At 35.7% G+C, this 17044-nt stretch overlaps 5 protein-coding genes across 5 annotated transcripts; 3 read left to right on the top strand and 2 right to left on the bottom strand.

Annotated features, from left to right (window-relative positions):
- Positions 1-228: 228 nt before the first annotated feature.
- Positions 229-1158, top strand: LOC113291842. Its single transcript, XM_026541331.1, has one exon. The coding sequence runs from the start codon at positions 229-231 to the stop codon at positions 1156-1158; it is 930 nt and encodes a 309-aa protein (XP_026397116.1).
- Positions 1159-1488: 330 nt separating this feature from the next.
- Positions 1489-2744, top strand: LOC113291841 (prostatic spermine-binding protein-like). Its single transcript, XM_026541330.1, has 2 exons — positions 1489-1833; positions 2598-2744. The coding sequence occupies exons 1-2, from the start codon at positions 1489-1491 to the stop codon at positions 2742-2744; spliced, it is 492 nt and encodes a 163-aa protein (XP_026397115.1).
- Positions 2745-9014: 6270 nt separating this feature from the next.
- LOC113286450 lies at positions 9015-9854 on the top strand. Its single transcript, XM_026535074.1, has 2 exons — positions 9015-9173; positions 9304-9854. The coding sequence occupies exons 1-2, from the start codon at positions 9089-9091 to the stop codon at positions 9618-9620; spliced, it is 402 nt and encodes a 133-aa protein (XP_026390859.1). The 5' UTR covers positions 9015-9088; the 3' UTR covers positions 9621-9854.
- Positions 9855-10579: 725 nt separating this feature from the next.
- On the bottom strand, positions 10580-13065 carry LOC113286449 (wall-associated receptor kinase-like 9). The gene is made up of 3 exons (XM_026535073.1): positions 12989-13065; positions 12013-12173; positions 10580-11923 (listed from the first exon to the last, which is right to left on the bottom strand). The coding sequence occupies exons 2-3, from the start codon at positions 12092-12094 to the stop codon at positions 10728-10730; spliced, it is 1278 nt and encodes a 425-aa protein (XP_026390858.1). The 5' UTR covers positions 12095-12173; positions 12989-13065; the 3' UTR covers positions 10580-10727.
- On the bottom strand, positions 12297-13241 carry LOC113291840 (wall-associated receptor kinase 2-like). The gene has a single exon (XM_026541328.1). The coding sequence runs from the start codon at positions 13239-13241 to the stop codon at positions 12297-12299; it is 945 nt and encodes a 314-aa protein (XP_026397113.1).
- Positions 13242-17044: the final 3803 nt, after the last annotated feature.

Genomic DNA, 17044 nt, shown 5'->3' with positions numbered 1-17044 from the left:
AATTGTAGATATTAGGTTGGTTAGGTATGTAGTATGCAATTCAATAATGTAATTAAAACATATATTTAGTGAAAAATCCATGATTAATTGTTGTGTTTCTTGATTTATGTTGAATGAAATGTTTGAAAACTAGAATATCAATGTAGAAAATTGATTGACTTGTATTTATGTATGGTATACACAAGTTGATACTGTTTTTGTTGTTTGCAAAGGTGCATAATGAGTATAATGCGTGCTTATGTGAGAGTTAAATATGGAATCTATTTGGATTCCTCTAGTGATGAAGAAGAGAAAGATTTGGTAATGTTTACACAACTATGTTTGGATGAAAGATTGCGTATTATTAGACAACCTGTACTAAGGGAGGTACAAACACGTATTGTAATAAAGTGTGATCGAGTGTGGCATGATGCCAAAATGATGAATGATTATTTTACACCTGGAACTGGTTATACCTCAAGACAATTCAAACAACGTCTAGGCATGAGGGAATACTTATTCGAGAAATTGTTAGGAAAATTGCTTGCAGTTGATCCAGAATGGAAACAACGTCCAGATGCAACCGGTACTATGGGGAATTCTCCGCATATGAAATTAGTTGCCGTGATGAAATGTTTATGCAAAAGTATGCCAGCTGATATTGTTGATGATTACACTCGTATGGGCGCCACCACAATATACAAGTATCTAAAAATATTTTGCCATACCGTTTGCATGACTTTTGGAGTAAGATATTTGCGTGAACCCACTCCTGAAGATGTTCATAGGTTGCTGCAAGAGAATGCAGACCGAGGTTTTGCTAGAATGCTTGGTAGTGTTTATTGTATGCAATGGCCATGGAAGAATTTTCCGGTATCTTGGCAAGGAACTTATCGGGGTAAATATAAAGAGAGTATTTTGGTATTAGAGGCGGTGGCATCATACGATCTGTGGTTTTGTCATGCTTTTTTTGAAATGCCTGGATCAAACAACAATTTGAATGTGTTGGCACACTCTCCCCTTTTTGATAACATGCTAAAGGGTGTAACACCTCCATGCAATTATGTCATCAATGGTCACCACTACAAAATGGGTTATTTCTTAGCCGATGGTATCTATCCAAAGTTGACTACAATTGTACAAGATTTTCACAGACATTGGACATTCCCGACTATGTGAGATTCAACAAGTATCAAACGGATAAAAGCAAGGATGTCGAGCGTGCTTTTGGAGTTCTCCAGGGTAAATTCAGAATTTTCGGATCTCCATGTAAGTATTGGCATCAATCTGACTTGAACCTTATTATGAAATGTTGTCTTATTTTATACAACATGATTATCGAGCATGAACGTCGGTATACGGATTGGGGCAGAGTTGTTCCTGTTCCGCTTTCGGAACCTACCAATAATGGTCGTGTATTTATGTCATCTCTGAAAAACCTAGAAATACACCTACAACTAAGAGATGATCTCGTCAAGCACATTGTTTCGAGTCCTGGAGGGTTCGAATATGGAATACGTGGTACTTCCATCATCAGAAGGAGATTATGATGATACAGACTTAGAAGAAGAAGTTTTTCCTGGTCAAAATGAGGATGGAGCATTTGATTATTATGGAGATTACAATGATCAAATTCCAGATGACTTTGAACATGCAGTCGAACATGTATATGGAGACAGACATGTGGGAGACGAATATGAACATGATGGAGATGACGATGAAGATTCTGGCGACGAGGAGGATTATGACGATGACGACGAGGAGGACGATGATGATGAGGATTCTAACGATGACGATAATGCTCCGTACGATGATGCGGGTATGTATGATGATGATGATGCTGAGGCATATGATGTAATTCACTGTTTGGTTTAAAGATTTCGAATGTTACATGTATATGTAATAACAGACTTTTAATTATTTTTGGGTTTCAATTATGTTCTGCTTAAAGGTTTCGAATGTTACATGCATATGTAATAACAAAATTTTAATTATTTTTGGGTTTTCAATTATCTATGTAATCCGTGAAATCATTTAAATCTCCTTGTACAGTATATGGATATGTATACATATCCGTGAAATCTCCTTGTACAGTATATGGATATGTATACTGGCCATGTATAAATGATTCGCATTCTCTTCACCAATGAATACATTAGTTCCATCAACCACTCTATCCTCCAATTTTAGAAATTAACACTTTTTTTTTCCAAATTATTATCTATAACACTTTAGTTTCTTAATTATGGTGGGTTATATTCCGGTGAAAGACGAATTGATAGTTAGTTTATGGGTTGATGTTCATCTAGAGAATGAAGAAGAAGATGAACAACTAAATAACCCAAACCTTTTGGATCAATTACTACAAAGGTTGACTATACATAACGAGAATCCGGATGAACGGACATTTAAGTATCTGAAAACAAGGTTAAACGTTATCACTTCAGACGTCAAAGTATATGTATCGACACAGAGATCGTTATATTTATGGAGGGCTCCAGTACCTTCGGAAATCGTAAGAAACTTACCGGTTACCTATCCAACAATCTTTTTGTGTATGTCTACTGAATTTTTGAATAATTTAATTATAAATTGATATTGTTTTTTTTTTGTTGTAGGAGCAATTTTCTTTGGAGAGTTACCAAAAAAAGGAGGGGAAACCTTTTAGATTTTTTAACTGCTATGTGATTTTGAAAAACAGTTTCTCAGAGTATAACCCTTCCCCCTTTGAAGATTCATCCTCTGAATCATCAGATGAAGAGTAAAGAATTTTAATAATAATAGGTTTTGTGAGTATATCTCTCTGTAAACCCTCACGAGACATAACTCGTCCAATAGGGTCGCATATTGGTTTGAATACAGGTTGCACATGCTTAATGTAATCGTTAACATATGAATATTAAAATAACTATTATTATTTATTGTAGAAGCACGTTACATCATGTTGATCACATTTAAACTCTTATAACAACACATACTAATTATAAAAAAATACATTACATCAATTGATATTCGAACTCTTGATTAAACTAAATCGTAACAACACTTATTCAGCCCATGCCACTGTTTCACAGACAAGGCATTTCCAGTAACGTTTTCCATATGTTTTCTTTTCACTTGACCGGTGCATTTCCATAAAGAAATTACAACCCTCAGTTTCACAGGGAATCCCCTTGGTGCATTCAAACTCCAGCTTTCCTTTTAGTTTGAAGTTCTTGCAGAGTTCGTCAACTTTTTATTGTTTGATTGCATCTTTCATTGCATCCTCCAAACATTGTGTTTCTCCCTGACATTTAGTGTACTCACATTCCAAATACCTTATCTTCTCCGGTATCGACTCTTTTACCTTCCTAGTGCCAATGCAACCTCGTTTTGGACATTTTGTATATAACCATGGGAACTGAAGCAGATTATGATTATCCATGAAACAATATGGTCAAACCTCTTTTGCTTCCAGACATACTATTTGTTTTCCATTTATACTCGAACTTTTAGAATACATGATTGAGGTTTATATTTGAGAATGAATTGAGATTTATGTTGGTCAGAAAAAATGTTCTATATTCATAGAAATAAATATATAGCCGTTGGACACAATTTGTAAGAAATAGAGCCGTTGGACATCAGTTCTAAGAAATAGAGCCATTGGACACGAGTTCTAAGAAATATAGCCGTTGGGAACGATTCATATATAAGGAAGATAACCCATTCTTCTTTCCAGCATCAATCTACCCATTCTTCTTTGCAGTAACAATATTTGAGGTGTAAATCAAAGCTAAAAATCTATTCAATGGAAAATCAATCAACAACTACCAACTCATGATAAGTGCATAATTCATATGATTTTAGTGTCCATTCCATACTTGTTTTAGCTATTATTCTTGCATATTTTCGTATTATTACTTTTGTTTTCTCTTATTTGTCTAAATTAGGTGAATTATCCAAAAAGGATCTATAAAGTTCTGAAAAGAGATAGGAAGAGAAGTATTCCAAGAATCCAAGCGCCCAAGTCCAAGAGAAGTGGAAGAAGTGCGACGAAAAGGAGCAAAACGCTCAAAATCAAGACTCAGGACAAATCACAAGCTTAACTCATTCAAATTAAGGATTTCTCATCATCATCTTGAATATAATTGAAATATAAAAAGAACTCAAAAAGAATGAGGTCATTCCGAGTTCGGATGAAGAAGTTGTGGCCAAAACAGTTTTTATTGAATACCGAAGACAGTGAAGTCCGCGAACTGGGTTTGCGAACCGCGTTCACAGACTTATTTCCGAAACTTTCTGCTGGAATTTGAAGTTTGCAGACTGGGTACGCGAACTTATGAAATGGGAAACGTGTATTCACACATTGGAAGGCCTAAGGGCACGTTTGGGAACGTTAATTCGTTATTTTGGGTCGGGTTCTTGAACCGAACCCAATACGTGAACACCAAGAAATGTAAAACCTATAAAAAGGTATTAGGTTATGTGAAATCATATCACATCATTAGGTCACAAAATTGTTAGGGTTTGGAGAGAAGAAACATCACACGGAGCGATTATCAATCGTAACGTTATTCCTTTACTTTTCTCATATGTATATCATGGATGTTTCAACATCCATGAGTAGCTAAACACCTATTGATTGATGATGAATTCTAAGTTGTAAACAATATTTGAGTTATTATATTAATCTACTTTGAAGTTCTTCATATGATTATCGTTTGTTTATACTAATTAATATTTATGATTGATTGATAGATTGTTTAGGTGGCCAACTAAATTGATTTGTTGATTCAATCTATTGCTAGTATTGAGTTAGGAGATAAGTAATCGTCGAATAACTTGTACACAAGTAGAGAACACAAAACCTTGCAGAGGGATTCTGTGGAGCAATTGTGTGTATAAACAACACTAAAAAGTGGACCTTGATCTAAGAGTCCGACTAGTAGGATCAACCTATAAATTCACAAAAGATAAAGCATTCGATTGGATTACACCTTGAGTGATCTAGTACTTGGTGGTTCGTTGAATAGAATCTGGTAGGCGAGAACTTCCGTATCTAGTGATATAAGGAATTTAGGGGATAACACTGATCTAGCTGTTATTCTATGGTTGGTGATAATCTATGATTAACGACGAGTAGGCAACTATAATAACTCATTGACGATTTATATACGAAGAAGGATTCCTCGATCATATTCCTTTTTATTGATTACAATACAATTTTATTTGCTTTGATTATTTATCTTGTTCACAATCTAAAACAAAACCCCCCTTGTGACTTTGACAACTAAAACTCACTGCTCTTCGTGGGAACGATCCTTATTTCCATTATATTACCAGTTAAGTGTGTGGAAATAAGATTATTAATTTGTTGAGCCTACGACAGCCATCAAATTTTGGCGCCGCTGCCGGGGAGCAGTCGGTAGCTTTAGTTGTTATTTTTATTAGTTTTAATCTTGTTTTCAAAATTTCTTTTTAGTTTTCAATTTCGTTTTCTAGATTCTTGTTTTCAGGTACTTAATCTCTGGCTCCGAAAGACTGGGAATACCAGAGGTGCAGAATCCAAACTCGTAGGGGAACGATGTTACAAGCACATCCACAGTTGTAATAAGAACCTTCTACTTCAACAATGGTAGGCAGTACAAATAATCCACCACCTCCACCTGCGGAGAGGAAGTTAGGAGAGTTGACATCTCTATGCTTAGATTTGCAACCACTGTGCATTACAATCACTAACCCAGTGGATCTGAAGTTGAGCTTACTTCATTATCTGCCAAAGTTCAAGGGACTTCCAAGTGAAGATCCGAATCGTCATCTTCGAAAATTTCAACAGAAGATGACAAGTCTTAGAAAAAGTACCGAAGACAGTGATACCGCATTGCTGCAAGTCTTAGACAAAGTACCGATAACACTGATCTAGCTGTTATTCTACGGTTGGTGATAATCTATGATTAACGAAGAGTAGACAATTATAATAACTCATTGACGGTTTATATACGAAGAAGGATTCCTCGATCATATCTCTCTTTATTGATTACAATACAATTTTATTTGTTTTGATTATTTATTTTATTCACAATCTAAAACAAAACCCCCCTTGTGACACTTTGCCAACTAAAACTCACTGCTCTTCGTGGGAACGATCCTTACTTCCATTATATTACCAGTTAATTGTGTGGAAATAAGATTATTATTTTTTTGAGCCTACGACAGCCATCAATTTAGTCGAAGAAATTCTTAGAAGATGCAAGGGAACCACCCAATCAATTGCTGCAATGGAAAAAGAGATATGCAAAAGAGGAGATCAAGCTACTACGAAAGCAACAACGTCTTCATCACCTACCAAATTTATTAATAAGATGGATGAAGTGTTAAGCAAACAAAAATCCACTAAAGAAACCAAATATTCATCATCAGTTGCGACAAAATACGAAGAAAAGCTCAAGACACAGAAACGAGGTCAAGAACAAATGCAACTGAGGGAAAGGTTAAAGGATGTTGAAGAAGAGACATAATGGATTAGAAACTTTTACCTTCTGAAGGATGATTTTCCAGAAGACCCTAAAGATCATACTGTATTTTGGATTAATGTTGGAAGGGGTCCTTTCGTTAAACCGACGGGAAAACAACCACACTTTAGTTATGAACCATCCCACATTTGTTCAAGGACACATCATGTTAGGAAATTATGCATCAAGTAGAATGAGTTTCTCCATAGGTACAAAAGGGACAGGTTCGCTGCACAAGATGCATATAAAGCCTGGAGAGTAGAACAATTTTATCATATCGAAGCGGCATTGATCGTTGAATCTCACACCAAGAAAAATAATAACATGTAATGCATTCAGACCTATTGTGCACCACGTAAATGAAGTGATAATGAAGTTATTAATTTTAATCGAATGATATGTTGTAATTTCTTTTGTACGTTATTAATGAACATTAGTTTAATGAAGTGTTAATGAAGTTATTAATTTGAATATAAAAATCGTTTCGTTACAATACATTCAAACCTTTTATTAATTCAAAGAACAATTTAAATTAATTTAGACAACACTTTTAAAATTTAGATAACAACAATACTAACTACAAATTTAGGACAACACTTTTAATTTAAACCTACATTACAAATTAAAAAACTAAACTCAATAAAAGATAAAACAACTAGAGATGGATTACATCGTCATCTTCTGAATATTCAATGCTGATTATATCCATCCCCTTCAAGATCTCCTTTTGCTTGCGTCGATAATATCTTTTTTCGTTGGGAGCTAATCGACTAAGGTCCATAGATATTATTGCATTGTCTTGATCTAAATGCATTTGTTGTTGATGCATTTGATTAGTCTGTTGATGAAGCTTTTGCAAATTGAGTTGTTCTTCCATTTGATAACTCGGTATTGAGTATACTCCCAAATTGTTTGGTATTGGGATTCTTGTTCCATTTTTCATTTTTTCCTTCCTTGATCGTGTTTCCTTAAGATACTCCAAAATACTGGCACTTTGTTGATAGATCCTATCTTCTTCCATCTTAACCGAAGATGTTCCCTCATCACCTTCTCTAAATATACCTTGCTCACGATCCTTCTTCTGTCTGGCTAGAATTTTGGCTTTTTTGGCTCATATAGGACGTGCATTCTCCTTGTATTTCTAACGAGTCTCTCCATTAGGAAGAACTTCAGTACCATCTTCGTGTGATACAAAGTTACGATGATTATTAAACAAATCACTGTTTTGGCTAACAGTGAGTTCATAATTATATCCAGGGACCTTTTCTCTAAACAATTCATAACATGCATCATACTTGAATGGTTGTACTGTTTGTTCATGAAATTGCTTCCGACCATCTTTTGTCTGAAAATTTATGTAACAAACATTAATTTTATTACTATTATCACCAACAATATGGAAAAACTTAACAAATTAATAGAACTTACCAAATCTTCATGGCACGCACCGCTTTTGGTTTGCCGATATATAACGTTAAGAATGGACACGAATTCTTTGACATCTTTTTTTATATACTTCATCTTGGTTTTTAAGGCTGACCAATTTCTTTCATATGGATTGCCGTTGCCTTGGACAAAAATTTGGTGAATAAGTATCCAAAACATAGCGTTTTTTTTTTGTGTCGAACACACAATTTCATCCATACTCACATAAATAAATGCAATAATAAGATCAATCTCTTCCTGTTGAACAAAATTATTAACCATTTTGAATGAAACTTAAATATAAAACCTTGAGTAGTACAAGATAAATATAAAAATCAAAGAGGTATAGTACTAAGAAGAGAAATAAGAAATCAATTGATGTAGGAAGAAGAAAAATAAGATATCAATTGATTTGTTGTGGTTTGAGTAGAGAATTAGAGTGGTATTTATAGAGGATTTTGAAAAAATGACCGTTGGGATCCGACGGTGGAGAAGATAGAGCCGTTGTTAATGATGGATGGTTAGGATCGGGTGTGAGAGAGGTGTAAACGAGAAAAGGTCAAGCAAATATTTTTTCTGAAACGGCTAACTGAGTAGCTGTGTAAAAAGCTACGGCTACCGAGTATCCGTATCAACGGTAATACAGCTACTCAGTATCCGTAAAACATAAATTCATACAGCTACTGAGTAGCCGTGTGGTTTCCCTTCCCTACAAGCGGGATCAGATGTAATTCTCCATGTAGGGAAAGGGGTGAATATTCATACTCATGTAGGGATATGGAAGACCATAGCAGATGAGTTTTTGGATTTTTGAGGGATAGAGAGGGATAGGGAAGGGATAAACCCCTCCATAGTGCTCGCTCTTACTGGGTAATAAAACCTTGACTCTACAGTTATATAGATGTGTTAATTGGAAACAGAAGAGAGCGTGTGTCACGGATAAAAGTCATTAGATAAAATGCATGATCTGGTCAAACTTAAGAGTTGTATTACTTATATAATTTTTGGCATTCTTATCATTAATTAGACTTAAACTAACACTAAACCATGATTACAAGCAACCCCTGGATGCTCTATAAATAGCAGTTAACATGGCCTTGGTTTCTCATTCAGTCATAAAGGAAGAGAGTATTAGTGAGCAAAATTATTACTCCATTCTACAGTTTATCATATACATACCAACAAGCTAAATGGCTAATATGGCCATGAAGTCCGCTAGCTTCTTTGCACTAATTGTCTTTGCGGTGTTCGTCTTCAGCGGCATTACTACTCCTGGTAAATATTTAAGTTCATTAATAACTCATAATCTTCTTTAATTAGCATAATACTACAAACTATAGTTAATTTTATATTAAACTTGATTTGGATTTAGCTAATAACTATCTGGGATGTTATATATATCCAGTGGAAGGATTGTGTAGCAGGTCAAGCCAGACATGGTCATGGACATGCCTGAAATCTAGTTCTTGCAATAACCAGTGCAAGACTTGGGAGAGAGCATTGGGAGGAGCTTGTGATAGTGGTGCGTGTAAATGTACCTACAAAAAATGCAGTGCACCAAGACTATGTGAAAAGCGTAGCAAATCTTGGAAAGGAGGTTGTAAAACAAAGACTAAGGAGTGCGATAAACACTGCAAGACCAAAGAGAATGCTTGGCATGGGGCTTGTCACTCTAGTGGTTTTCTCAGTACCAAGTGTTACTGCTACTTCAAAAGTTGTTGATCGATGAATCATCACCAACTGATCATCGTTGACGAAGGATATGTATTAATCCCCTAAATAAAGCCGTAGTTAAGAATACGTGCATAATTATTATGTTATCTGCTTAATAATTTGTTTTGTGGCAGTGTGGAACGGATCGGTTAATGATCTCAGGAACTGTATCATGTTCATGTTTGCGTATTATTGTTTGTGTCTGTGAGGTTATATGCAATAATATTGTCTGCTTTTAATACTGCTGGTTGATTATGTGTACTTCAATGCTCATTTAAGATCAACTTACATGTCTTGATCTCTTTTAACAGACGTAATAATATGAACCTGTAGTTTTGGACTATCGTAGTCTATTGGCTATATTTAGCCACAAGATACCGATAGTCAGTTCTTAATAAGAATACCTATATTTAGATAACTAATCAAGATTTAATAACAGAAACTAGCTTAATCTAGATGATAAATATGTCGGTTAGTCTATCATTTCCGTTTTTAAATGTTGTTGTGAGTTAAAAGTCATCCACAGAACCAGTTTGTTTTTTTTCCTTGGGTGATAACGGAATTCGAACTTAAACCACTAATATCATCATTCATTAATTTTATCACCGTAATGTATGTATTGATATCAGCAAGCTAGTAGTTGCAAGTGGCTCTTTCGCATACGCATCCTTTTCAACGTATTTCCTATTTTCCCGACCAACATAGCAGAAGACAGATTACATGTTTTGTTTGTCAGAAAACTATTGATACTTAAATTTCATTTCAAGTTTGAATCGTTGACTGTCATTGTGCTGTTGATTAGGCCGATGACCAATAAACAAATCGAACGATAAGCAGGCCTTCCAATAAAATAAAATACATGAACCGATAAACACAGAAAACATAAAATTGGTTACAAGTTAGCTAATCAGTTTTTAAATACAGATAAACCTTTGACTATGCTAGTAAATACTTAATCAAGGGGAGAAAATTGTTAGTGGTCAACAAAAGCATGAATGTGATGGATCCTGAAGTTGCATTCAGATCATGTATCCCTAAATAAAATAAGAAATACACTGCCAATTGATTCTCCGCAAAAGAAAATGCTTAAGCATGAACCACGCTTCGCAGGCCACATTATCGGAGCACGTCGATTGACGTGAACAAATCTTTATCCGTACTGGATTGACCAGATTCACCGGAGGTGAAAGAGCTTAATGGTGTAGAATCGAGGTATACTGGCTCATCCATAAAAGAGTAACGTTGATTATGGACTCTAGATGAGTCGTGCGACTCTACTTTGCTCAAACTTTCAAGCTCACTAAAAACTTCTTTCATTGTAGGCCTTTCGCTGCCCTTCAAGTTCAGGCATCTCATTGCAAGCTCTGCGACGACAATGACCTGTTCTCGTTTTCCTTTATTTGCTATTCGAGGTTCAATCACCTTGAACAAATCATTTCTCTCCGTTGCATTTATAAAATACGAAGCAAGACTCCGTTGTTCTTGAGATTTCGTAAATGAGAGGGTTTTTTCACCTGTTAAGAGTTCTAGAAGAACCACACCAAAACTATAAACATCACTTTTGTTCGTTAGTAGGTTAGTAGTGAAGTATTCTGGATCCAAATAGCCCAGTGTCCCTTGAACTAGTGTATCAATCTGGGTTTGATCCAATGAGTTCAACCTTGATGCCCCGAAATCAGCTATTTTTGCAGTGAAATTATCATCTAGCAATATGTTGGCAGATTTGATATCTCTGTAAATGATTGGGACGGAAGCTGCTGAGTGCAAATACGCAAGAGCGCCTGCACTTTCGGTTGCAATCCTTAAACGAACTTTCCAAGAAAGGAATGGTTCTCCATCCTTTTTGTTATGGATATGCTTGAAGAGGGTACCGTTTGAAACAAATTCGTAAACAAGCAAAGGAACTTCGGCCTCCAAACAACATCCCAAGACCTTAACGAAGTTTCGATGGTTAACCTGAGTTAAGATAACAATCTCATTGATGAATTGTTCGATTTGAGTCTCATCAACTATCTTCGACTTCTTAATGGCGACTACACGTTCATCTGGTAAAGTCCCCTTGTAAACCATCCCAAAGCCTCCTCGCCCAAGGACTAGTTTATCACTATAATTTTTGGTTGCCGATTCCAATTCTTTTGCAGTAAAAATCTTTGTAGCCTCAACACCACCTTCATAGGAAGATATTTTTTGTTTCAACAACAAACCACCATTTTGTTGAAATTTTTTCTTTTTCAGTGCGCTTAGCCTTCTTCTTTTAATGTTTAAGTATATGGATGTTGCAACAATAAGAAATAAGAACCCAAATCCAATACCTGCATTGACGTCAAACTAACTTTTCATGTTTAAGCATATCCATGCGTACTATCCAATCTAGGGAATTTGGAGCAATGTGTATACGTACCAAGAGTGACTTTTACTACTGGAAAGTCTTTGTTTCTCTTAGTGCAACCAGTCCCACGTTTCCTTCCATCTCCTCTGGACATGTGCAACTGTAACTTCCCATGGTATTCGTGCAGGTTCCTACACAAGGATTATTGTCTTGATCCTCACACTCATCCACATCTGTTTATCCTCGCTCACCAAACATAAATATATAACACATCAATTAGCAAAATGGCTGCAGATATCTTGAAATACGTTATATTGCGTATAAGATACAAGAACTCAAATATAGCCTAAACAACTTCATAAGAACACGTGCAAGGCCCTGCGAAATTGAAAAAACAAAGAGTTCTTAGTTTGGCATCCAGGGCTTAGATAAGGGTTCCCAACAAATCCTGCGTTGCAAGTGCAAATATATCCAGGAGTTTTGTCTGAATTGTGGCAATTACTACTTCCTTGACATGCAAAAGTGGACAGATCTTTTTGTGCTTCTTCGCAAGTCTTATTACCAATAGCCCAATCAAGCACAACCGGTATATTACTCCCTTTGGTACGAAAACTTGCCCCATCTAAATCCGAAGCCTTAAATGTGTACTTGTCCGTCTCCGATATGAATGAATAACTACAGGGACTGAAGGAGATATTAGTCTTTGATGTCTGGTTAGTACGGCTTATCAACCACTTTATACCTTCAGGTACCGGTATCTGACAACACCCACTTCCGGAGCAAGATCCATCCGTTATACTTTCCTTAGTTTCACATGTCGTGGAGCACACTTCACTGAGGTTCTTCTTAGGAGCATACAGATAAGCTAAGGAATTACAACCGAGCCCGAACAGTGTAAATGGCGTGCTTAACATATACATATAACTTAGTGGTTCATCTAAGGCCGGAACATCACCAGTTCCATTTTGATAACAAACTGTAAATGGCGCGATTCTTATACGTAATTCGCTTTCTGCTATACTTGTGAGTTCAATCATATGATGTTTACCTGTAGTAAGATTTGTACCAAGCCATAAGAACGGTTTTGGAGGGTGATAAGATGTATCACATGTGACGTTGTAGAACGATAAATCATCTCCAATAAGAGAACATCCATTTTCGTTGGGACCTATACCGAATGGGTATGTAATTGCGATGTCACCACAATTGGCTTGGCAGCCAGGCTTCACCTGCGGCAATACAGTTGTTGATGATGATGTTAGCCTTGAGAGCAGCAAGAACAATAAGAATCGTAGAAACATTAATCGTATAGATAATAAAGATATGCCTTGAGTTTCTTTGTGATTAAGGTAGAAAATTTATCAAAGAGTCAGATGGAGAATTAAGATAGACGGACAAGAGAAATGAAGAAGAAGGTAAAGAGTATAAGGATGCTATTGTATTGACTATTTGTCATTTGACTTTTTTGTAACGCGACAATCATACCTCAGCAGAAGACATATTCGATAACATTATATCGCTGGCAACCAAAGCCATAATAATACGAGTGGAAATTGAATTATTGTCCCTCTTTCTGATGGTGTGTGTCTGGCAATCTGATGATGGTTAGCTGTTGATTGTATGTGGTCTCCTGCCAAATATCTCCTTCCCTGCAATTCAAACATAACTCCTGAACCATGGCAGATACAGGTTCAGAAACTCTGAGACATTCATCACAAAACCAACAAATCATTGTCCAACTGTTTCACGGAATGAACCTGTACAACACCAACTCAGGATTCGATTGAGAGTTCGAAATTAGTAGAACCCATTCATGCTAACCCAGTAACAGACTCGAATCTCTTCTATCTCTCAGTTTATCATCCATTTCATATCAATGGCAACATACCAGTTGTCTTCTGTGTATTCTCGGATTCTAACTTAACCCAAAAACCTTGTCCATCCTCGTAAATCTGGCAGAACCGTTAGAAAAACAAATTCTTAGACAATCTATCTATTTTCCCATACCATCTATATCGGGATTACTATTGGGAGGAAGAAGAAAAGGAATCGAAGAAGAAGAAAGATAGTTTGTCGGGAGTAGTAGAAGAAAAAAACAGACGGGAACATAATTTTATAAATTCTGGGTTTGTGAGAAATTTTCTCACAAAAAATGGGTGGGCGCCTGAGGTTTTTTGGGGGTGGATTTCACAGTGGAGAAAAACTGAAAAATGGGTCTCCCTGTAGTTTTCACAATTATAAATTCCTCTAAAAACATAAGAAACCTGTTTTGAGGCATACTAATTTTTTTTGAGGCATACTTATTTATTATCCCATCTAGGGTGGTTTTATAAGGGGTATCTAAAGGTAGTGCAATTACTTATATATCCTTAAACAATCTAATTACTAGAGTGCCCTTATCCTCAAAACCTAAAATCAAAAATCAAAATAACCTTTAAACCTAAACATCTTGGACTCCAATTCAATCAAGCAATCAATCAATCAAAGGAAACACGAATCGAAGTGAGTGATGTTGGAGTGCGAAAGCCAAATCTCAATTGCTCTTAGATGTATTTTAGAATGCATTTGTAACAAACCCACCTTATTTCTGATTGATTTTATTTTGTTTGATCGATAAAATATGATTTCAAAGATGAAATTAGGATTTTCAGAAGATCATTTCGGCTGATCTTAAAATATCAATTTTGAGCCGAACCTAATATATGATTTAGAGAAACACTATGTTCGGCTAATGCGTTTTTGCTAGATTTTGTTTGAATCAACCAAACCTAAATTCGTCAGTCATAAAGTGAAGTTCGGCTGATAACTTGTCGATCAAATCATAATCATTAACATTGATTATGTAAGGGTAGTTATGCCATTATCAAAAAGGATGGATAAACAGTGATGTTGTTTTTTATTTAATGACCCTATTTTGGCATTATTTAGTATGCCTCAAAAAAATCCAGCATGCCTCAAAACATGTTTCAAACATAATTATCAAAATATTTTCCTTTCAACTCCTATTGTTGACACTACTGTTGTTGATCCCATTTATTGAATCAACTCCTGTTGTTGATCCAATTTTTTATGGAATCAACTACTATTGTTGATCCTTTCAACTCCTATTGTTGACAATATTTTCCTTTGGATAAGTATAATCATGCTTGTAGTTTAAATCATGTAATTGTTTTCCAATGTTGAACTTGTGGTGTAATGGTATCATGACTGACTCCATGTCAGATGATGTGTGTTCGACTCACTCCAAGTTCACTCCATTTACATGGATCAACTTTCATTGTTGATCTAATTAGTGGATCAACTACCATTGTTGATCCCCTAAATTGGATCAACTTCTACTGTTGATCCTTTTTTTTGGATCAACTACCGTTGTTGATCCCTTAAATTGGATCAACTTCTATTGTTGGTTCTATTTTTATTTGGATCAACTACTGTTGTTGATACAAAAATATCTGAACCAGTGGTGGCGGCGGCGGAGGACTAGTGGTGGTGGCGGCGACGGACTAGTGGTGGTGGAGGACTGTTGGTGGTGTAATGGTGGTGGTGAAGGAGTGGTGGTGGAATATTAGTGGTGGTGGCGGTTGGTAGGTGGTGGTTATTGGACGGTGGTGGTGGCGGTTGGTAGGTTTGATGTTGGTGGTGGTGGTGCTAGTGGTGGTGGTGAAGTGGTAGAAGAATAAATTTGTTCCATTTTGAAATAAAGAAAAATATTATATATATATGAGGGTATTAAGGTAATCTAATTTTAAATGGATAAGCTTATTAAAAAGTATGGACATTTATTGTTGTATAAGGGTATGTTTATTGGGTGTCAAAAGTAGCTACATATAAATAATGTACCCTCCAAATTTTAGAGCTGAAAATCAAAGAAGCTCTAAGGCTCAAGTTTGGGTACGTTTTCCAGGATTAGGTCTTGAATTTTGGAGAGAAAAGATACCATTCCTAATCTGTAGTGAATTTGGAACTCCAATCAAGCTGGATGCTACAACAGTCAACTGTGAATTTGGATTTTATGCTAATGTTTTGGTTGAAATTGATTTTGCTAAATCAGTACCTAGTAAAGTGTGGATTGGAACTAAACTTGGAGGATTTTTTCAATATGTGCTAATTCCAAATTGTCCAAAATTTTGCACAACCTGCAGGAGAATTGGACATTTTATTTCAGAATGTAAAGTGGAAAAGAATAAAGAGAAGGCTAATCAGGGGAATTAATGTTCAAAGGAAAGAGGCACCATCATCTTCTCAAACAACAACTAATGTTATAGAGAATGGGGAAAAACTGGTAATGTTCAAAAAACTGGTAATGCTCAAAAGCCTATTGGTAGTCAAAGAAGAGAGAAAATTAATCCAGTACCATGTGATATATGTGATACTTCAGGTACAAAAGAGACAGATTCCATTGCTGCTGCTATTCATGAGAATACACAGATAGGGAGTCCTAATGTTGGAAGTGTTATTCTCAACAGTAAATTTAGTGCTTTAGAAAATGAATTTCCTGAAGAAAAAATTGAAGCTGTTATAATGGAAGTACCAAAAATATTACAAATTACTGAGCAAAATAGTGTGGAAAATAGTGTGGTTAAGTTTGTAAATGGAGTAACAAGGAATGTTTCAAATGAACCAGTGCAAATTACATCATGGGAAAAGGTGGTAGAAAAGGAAATGGTCTCAGCTTCTACTTCATTTTCTTCAAGTCCTGGTGGAGCAGTAAAGGTAAATAAGCAAGTACCAAATAATGTTAAGTATAATTTTTGGAAACAACCCGGGAAAGGGGTTCTAAAAAACCTCCTCAAAATAAATGAAGATAATCTTTTGGAATCTCAGGGGCCTTATAAGGAAAAGGGCCTAGGAGAAATTATGGACTTTAGTGAATCAATTTTGTCCTTCTTTAGTATGGGTTGCAGAACCTAAAGTTAAATGTAGTGCTGCCTTTTGTCATAAATTGAATTTGCCTGGAGTGCAAAGTATGGTTATACAAAACTCTTTTGCAGAGAATAAAGGGAATATTTGGCTCTTTTGAAATAAAAATATAACTAAGGCTGATATAGTTTTCAATGTCTACTCAAATGCTAACAGTGAGTATTGGGGATGTGTTAGTTTTTGG

The sequence above is a fragment of the Papaver somniferum genome, chromosome 6 (assembly GCF_003573695.1).
Source record: "Papaver somniferum cultivar HN1 chromosome 6, ASM357369v1, whole genome shotgun sequence".
In the NCBI taxonomy this organism is placed as follows: domain Eukaryota; kingdom Viridiplantae; phylum Streptophyta; class Magnoliopsida; order Ranunculales; family Papaveraceae; genus Papaver; species Papaver somniferum.
This window is presented reverse-complemented; position numbering and strand designations above follow the sequence as displayed.